Source organism: Musca vetustissima, unplaced genomic scaffold, assembly GCF_032173495.1.
Source record: "Musca vetustissima isolate MV318-11 ecotype Yass unplaced genomic scaffold, APGP_CSIRO_Mvet_v1 utg1302, whole genome shotgun sequence".
Lineage (NCBI taxonomy): Eukaryota > Metazoa > Arthropoda > Insecta > Diptera > Muscidae > Musca > Musca vetustissima.
In genome coordinates, this window is record NW_026876074.1 from 154726 (window position 1) to 162281 (window position 7556).

Here is a 7556-nt window from a genome sequence, read left to right on the forward strand (position 1 = left end):
ACCTTCTAAGCTATTTGGCTTTCAACGCATTTAAATGTTCTTAGAGGGTAAAGGTTTTCTGAAAAGGATGATGGTGAAAGTAGAGCAGATATTTTTTGGGACATTTTGTCGCAAACATTTAAGTTGCTGCTTAATTAAAATCAGCAAACATTCAACGAAATTATGTCAATATTTAGAAGCGGAGGCAACATTTAATATTGCTGGTAATAGCTGATAAGAACAATTGAGGGACGTATAAAAATATCATTAAAAACCTTAAAACATGCTAAAACGTTTACGACAATCATCAACAAAAGTAAGGCATTTGGTTTGTCTGTAAATGACCGTACAGATTGGTGAAGTGTGTCATTTAGGGTGTTGAACATTTTTATTCCATTTGCATATAAACAAAATAATATACTTTTTGGAATTTGTCATTTGGAAGGGCAAACAATTACACCATTTTCACATGTTATTCAAAACATATCAAATGTAATTCGTGTATTCCATTTGTAATTCACAACATATAATTTGCAATTCGAGAATTCCATTTGAAATTCATAACATATCAATTGTAATTCGAGAATTTCATTTGTAATTTATAGAAAACCTTTCGAAATTCGCAGAATTCCATTTGAAATTCATAAACTTCCATTTGAAATTCCTAGTATTTGCGTTTGAAATTCATAAAATTCCACTTGAAATTAATAAAATTCCATTTGAAATTTAAATAATTCCATTTGAAATTATTAACATTTGATTTGAAATACATAACATTCCATTTGTTTTTCATAACATTTAATTTTAAATTCGAAAAATATTATTGGTAACACAAAAGGAATATGTATTAATTTGAAATGAATTGTTATGAATTACAACTGAAATGTTATGAATTACAAGTGAAATGTTATGAATTTCAAATTGGATTCTTTGAATTTCAAATGGATTTCTTTGAATTTCAAATGAAACTCTACGAAATTCAAATTGAAATATTCGAATTACGAATGAAATTTTTTAAATTTCAAATGTAATTTTTTGAATTTCATACGAAAAGTTTAAAATTACAAATGAAATGTTGTAAATTACAAATTACATACTCGAATTACAAGTGAAATGTTATGAATTGCAAATTGAGTTTTCGAATTACAAATGAAATTATCGAATTGCAATTGAAAAGTTTTGAATAACATTTGAAAAAGATGTAGTTTTTATATTTTATATATAGGGTTTTTAATTACGAGAACAATTATTATGATCTAAGCAATCTATTCTCATTAAGCATGTTCGACTGCCAGTGGTGCCGTGTCGTACTATGGTTGCTATATCAAAACATCGACTACACCTTTTTCAAATGTTATTCAACACATTTCAATTGCAATTCGAGAATTTCATTCGTAATTCGAAAACTCAATTTGCAATTCATAACATTTCACTTGTAATTCGAGTATGTAATTTGTAATTCACAACGTTTCATTTGTAATTTTAAACTTTTCGTATGACATTCAAAAAAATCCATTTGAAATTTAAAAAATTTCATTTGTAATTCGAATATTTCAATTTGAATTTCGTAGAGTTTAATTTGAAATTAAAAGAAATCCATTTGAAATTCAAAGAATCAAATTTGAAATTCATAACATTTCAATTGTAAATCATAAATTTTCAGTTGTAATTCTTAACAATTCATTTCAAATTCATACATATTCCTTTTGTGTTACCAATAATATTTTTCGAATTTAAAATTAAATGTTATGAAAAACAAATGGAATGTTATGTATTTCAAATCAAATGTTAATAATTTCAAATGGAATTATTTAAATTTCAAATTGAAATTTTATTAATTTCAAGTGGAATTTTATTAATTTCAAACGCAATACTTGGAATTTCAAATGGAAGTTTATGAACTTCAAATGGAATTCTATGAATTTCGAAAGGTATTCTAGGAATTACAAATGAAATTCTCGAATTACAACTTATATGTTGTGAATTGCAAATGGAATTCTCGAATTGCAAATTATATGTTGTGAATTACAAATGGAATTCTCGAATTACATTTGATATGTTTTGAATAACATGTGTAAAAGGTGTAATATCGACATTTGTCAATTTTTTGTTTTTTTCTCTTCAAGAATCCGATTTGCTGAATTACAAATACTTCAGTGGAAAATTCGTCTAAAGAGTGTATGGATGCTATGTTTAAACAAGAACCTATTTTGAAAACTCGGTGGTTTTACCCTCCAATATCCTGGAATGCCAAATTATAGTCACTGCAATGGGAAAATGCGGCTAAAACCTTCAAAATAATAACAATGGCACGTTATCTCTGTATGGAAGTTATGTCAAATCAGGGACCTATATTGACATTTGTTGTATACATGTATGTCAAGATGTGATTTGACCTTACTTCCTTGAAAATGACGATGGTCATATGATATCCGACTTCTGTGACTGCTATTAAAGAATACGACTTGGAGAATATGTGGTTTCAACAAGGCGGTGCCGCACAACATGAGCGAATGCGGCATTACGAAACATTTTCGAAGACGCGTAATTTCTTGTCGTGGCGATATCAACTGGCCATCATTGACACCATTGAACTGTTTTTATAGAGCTGTGTAAAATACGTGTTCATGCAACTTTTGGGCATTTGAACCCAACATTTGTCATTTTGAACCGAATTTGCTGAAATTTGGTCAATGAGTTCTTATTGGCTACATTAATCCACACAAATGTCCTCGGTACCCTATGCCAAATTGCATTTCATTAGGGCAGATTAAGGATCGTTTTTGTGCAAAGGGTCAAAATGATGTAAATCGATTTAAATCATACTATTCATTATGCTACAATACAGAGCGCTGTTCAAAATTTAATCTCAATTGGACATAAGTTCATTATTTGCACAATTAACATAAAGTCAGTCGCAACCAAATGTTAAGCTACACTAACTTTAACACGTTGTACAAAATTTAGTGTCAATCGAACAAACAAAAAGAGTTTGATGCACCATACGCTGAAAATTGGACGATAATATATATGGCAGCTATACCTAAATCTGAACCGATTTTCATAAATTTCAATCGGGTTCGTCCTTGGGCCAAAAAACTGACCTCTGCCAAATTTCATCTAATTCGGATCATAAATGCTACCTGTACATGGACAGACGGACATAAATCGACTCAGAAATTGATTCTACGCATATTCTCAAAAGGAACCATGTGTCTATCTCGTCTCCTTTTGCCTGTTACAAATATTTGCACAAAGACATATTACCCCGTACTACAGTGTGGTGAAGTGTATAAAAAATCAAATACTTGCTTAGAATAATCTATATATATATATATATATATATATAAATGAATTGCTGTTCGTTAGTCTCGCTAAAACTCGAGAAAGGCTGAACTGATTTATCTGATCTTGGTCTTGAAATGTTCGTGGTGGTCCAGGTCCATCGCGAATATATATCAAAAACATATTATGAAGCACTTTTGGGTAAATTATGGGACAAATACAAGGATGGAAAATTAGAAGACATTCTGAATCGAGTTTGTTTCCATTCATAGAATTTCGATTCTAAGATCCATGCCATAGGAACATGTTGTTCCTTAAGGTACTTAAAATGTTGCTATATCAAATCAGGGGGTACCATTATATGCCTAATCGTAGTTAAATGTCATTCAACTTACAAACTCAAAACCTCTCATATATGCGATACCAAAATGTGTATCACAGAGAAAACTAATATAAGAAGACTTTTTGAATTGTGTTCATTGAAGACTTTTAGAATTGTTTTCATTGTAAAATTTTGACTACTAAACTCGAATGAGAACTACTAATTTTAAACCACCAATATAAAAAATATATAGAACTTTGACATTTTGCAAAATGCATAATAGGCATAATATCTAGTGTGAAGGATATGTCATCAAACCTCAATCAATAACATATCATATAGTCTCACAATGTTACCAATTCGTTTTACAAATACAATTAACTATATACAACATGAGAACCTCTAATAACAAGTAAAAACGTCGTTAGGTTCGACCGGGACTCAAAGTATCTAATTACTGTCAATTGGTTAAAAACGTGCCTAAACTCCCAAATATTTATGGTGGTACGGTTATGTGTGCAATATCTTAAAAAAAAATTAACCAATATTCATAATTTTTGGTAGAAAGATTTGCTACCATATGAGAACCCAAAATACTAAATTATATCCGAATTAGCCAAACACTCCCAAATACTGAATAATAGGGAGCAGAGGGCGAAGCCGATGTAAAATTCTCGGCGGCGGCGGCTAAGCATAAAAAAGTCGGCGGCGGCTAAAAGTCGACTGCAGCCGAAAGAAAATCGGCGGCGGCGGCTAAAGCAATATACGGCCGGCGGCGGCTAAAAGTCGGCTACAGACGACGACTTTAACGTGAACAAATAATTTCGGTTGTTTTAATAACTGTCAATTCATTTAATTTAAAATAAAAATGAAAATATAAGTTTATATGCACATTTGTTGCTTATAGCACATTAAAAATTAATAAAAATACTTTAATTTGATAAAAATGGTTCGACGACTGCCTTGTTATCGTGAACAAACAATTGTTTCTTTACTGTTGCCGGATGCAGGCTGCTTCTCTTTGCATTTACACAATTCCCGGCATATGAAAATGCTTGCTCTGAAGATGCTGATGTGGCTGGAATTCCAAAGCACATATTTGCTACAGCAGCAACATTTGGAAAGATCTATAAAAAGTAAATGGTCAAAACGTAACCTGCTTAAAATAAGTTTAAGATGTGAATCTTTAACGTACTTGTTTGTTCTGTCGCCACCAATCTAGAGGCTCAACCGCCTCGACTTTCATTTCCAAATATTTTCTTATTTCTAACTCTACGTTATTTTGTACATTAGAAGGCGATGGTCCCATAAATTCCAACATTCTTTGACGACTAGCTGATATTTTCTGCAAGTAAAATATACGTTAGTTAAGTTTACCTTTACATTTATTAAAACATAATACCTGTTTTTTTGCATTTGGTTCAGTGCTCGTTGATGGCTCATTTAATAATGTGTCATCGATTTCCTTTAATTTTTCAATTTCTTCCATAATCAAGTTCTCCTTGGAAATTGGAGACAGAACATCATGCACAAGTTCCAAGGAGTTTGGCGATTGTTTGGGTATCTGTAGTATATATTTATCTAAAACAGGCCAGTTTTTTTGGCATGGGTTCATAAGCGCAGCTACAACATACATTCTATATACTTTGAATCGCTTCGTAAAGTTTTGCACAGCGAAATTGCATAAATTGATTGTTAGTTCAAAAGACGCTTTTTCTTCTTCTTTCTTCAATGAGGACATAATGGATTCCTGAAAATAAATACACGAAGATATCGTCGGATAATCTTGGCCTTGAAGGTGTTTTGTGGCGTCCTCAAAATTTTTTAAAAACGTGCCAAATTCCGTTATAATTTGCATTTCCATTGTCCCAATCACTAACAGTTCCTTTTTAGCTTTAACTAATGCTATATTTATAGTGGATATATTATTCGTATAGCTTTGAATCATTGCAAGCAGAGAGTTCCAACGTGTTGCAACGGAATTTTTCAAAGAGGTGTGGTGCTTGACGTTTAAAGTTGCTTCATATTGTTCAGTAAAATAGTCATCTCCATGTGGAAATTGTTCGCAACTATCCAAACTCTCCAAAATTATTTCAACCTCTGTAAATATTTTTACTAAATCGTTTTGTTCCTCCATATTTTGAATATTTGATATTTCTTCATAGCTATACATTAAGCTGCCATAAATTTTTTTTAATTTTGATATTATGTTATTAATATTTTCAAATGACTTGTTGTTTAGTATATCTTCCATCAAAAATCTGTGTAAAACATGAGCCATACAACCATATCTTGGTATATTTTTAATTTTTAAAGCTGAAACGATGTTGCTTCCACCATCAGTAACAGCACATATGTTTTTTTCCAACAGATTAAATTCACATAAAGCTTCTTCAATTTTTTCTACAACTGCTAGTCCAGTGTGAGGTCGTGGAAAGATCTCTGTCTTGAGCGTTACAATTTGCATTTGAAAATTTTGGCAGAAATGCACTTTTATGTTTATGTAAGACAAGTGCTTATGTTTATCTGACCACATATCCAATACAAGTGTAACATTTTCGGGCGACTCTTTAAGGCTTGTTTTTACGTGGTCCAAATATATGTTATAAACATCGTTTAAAGCCGTTGTAGCTATTGTCCTATCTGTGGGGAATATAGCCTTTGGGTTTAAGAAAGATACCAATTTCTTAAATCCTGGCCTTTCAACAATTTTAAACGGTTGCAAATCCCAACAGCACATTTCGGCGACCCGGCGAGCATTTTGTTGTTTGTTGTTACAACTTGTTGAGGATTTCAATGCATTTTGTGTCATTGTTGAACTTTTCAGGTTATTTAAAGATTTCACGTCCAAGTTATGTACAGCTCGTAGATGGTTCATATAATTTGTGGTTGATGTTGATTTTCCAAAACTAAAATCATAAACAATTACACACATGCGAATGGAAAAAATTAGAAATTCTTACCTTTTTAAATTGGTCTTTTCATCCAAACACAATTTGCAAAATTTATATTTTTGAAGTATATGCCTCTTTTTAAAATAGAGATCACCAAAATATTTCCAACACAATGATATACCACCTTCATTTACAACAACCTTTGCCAAATTTTTAAATTCATTTTTCTTTTTAAAAAGATCTTCATATTGAGATACATCTGCATATTGAGAAATATTGATTTCAGTATCAACAGATTCGTCAGAATCGGATTCTGATTTAGTCAAAACTGTTTGACCCTTTCGGTTAGCGGAAAAATAATTTTTAATATTCCTTTGGCACATTTTGCATTCTTTTCTTTGAACAAGCAAAAACACAACGAATCTTTGGCAAACAATATGGTTGCCACTCCATCAAAATTCGTAAGTTACAAAAGGTTGCCAAAGGTTTTGTGATAAAAAAAAAACAAATCTACAAAGACATAATACCCTTACCACTATGTGCTGTAGGGTATAATTAATATAAATAGCCTACACGTTTTTGCCTCTCGAAGACGAGTGCACAATGTAAATTATCGTCCAATAATGAGCATTATAATATGTTAATTTATCGATAAGATTAAAAGACATATTTATACAAATTTGCTGTATAAATTTATATTTTTCAACGGCTTAGCCGACTCAGTCGGCTAAAAATTTGAGCCGATGAGAGCCGCATACATCAGCGGCGGCTCAGATCACTTAAAAAAAGTCGGCGGCGGCTGCACGCCGACTGCGAGCCGATCGGCTTCGTGCTCTGATAGGGAGTACCGTAATATGGAGGCTATCATAAAAGGAAGCCGATATCGCCCTTTTTGGTAGGGAAATTCAAAGTACCAAATTATAGCCAAATGCCGAGTATTTGAATTGTAGTTATATGTGGGCTATCCCGATTAATATTCATACATTTCAGTAAATACGTTCGCAATACATTAAAGTCCTAAAATACCAAATTACAAAAAATTCGGTTGAATACCGTGTCCAACTCCCCCAGATGTA

At 31.8% G+C, this 7556-nt stretch overlaps 1 protein-coding gene across 1 annotated transcript; it reads right to left on the reverse strand.

Annotated features, from left to right (window-relative positions):
• Positions 1 to 4414: 4414 nt before the first annotated feature.
• LOC133338606 (zinc finger BED domain-containing protein 4-like) lies at positions 4415 to 7328 on the reverse strand. The gene is made up of 4 exons (XM_061546772.1): positions 6550 to 7328; positions 4989 to 6495; positions 4782 to 4931; positions 4415 to 4713 (listed from the first exon to the last, which is right to left on the reverse strand). The coding sequence occupies exons 1-4, from the start codon at positions 6861 to 6863 to the stop codon at positions 4519 to 4521; spliced, it is 2166 nt and encodes a 721-aa protein (XP_061402756.1). The 5' UTR covers positions 6864 to 7328; the 3' UTR covers positions 4415 to 4518.
• Positions 7329 to 7556: the final 228 nt, after the last annotated feature.

Bases quoted from the DNA above. Each gene is read 5' to 3' on its own strand.
- LOC133338606 (XM_061546772.1), bottom strand. From the start codon at position 6,863: ATGTGCCAAAGGAATATTAAAAATTATTTTTCCGCTAACCGAAAGGGT. The intron at 4,932-4,988 runs GTATTATGTTTT...TTTTACTTGCAG, and splicing joins AACCAAATGCAAAAAAACAG to AAAATATCAGCTAGTCGTCA. The intron at 4,714-4,781 runs GTACGTTAAAGA...TACTTTTTATAG, and splicing joins GGTGGCGACAGAACAAACAA to ATCTTTCCAAATGTTGCTGC.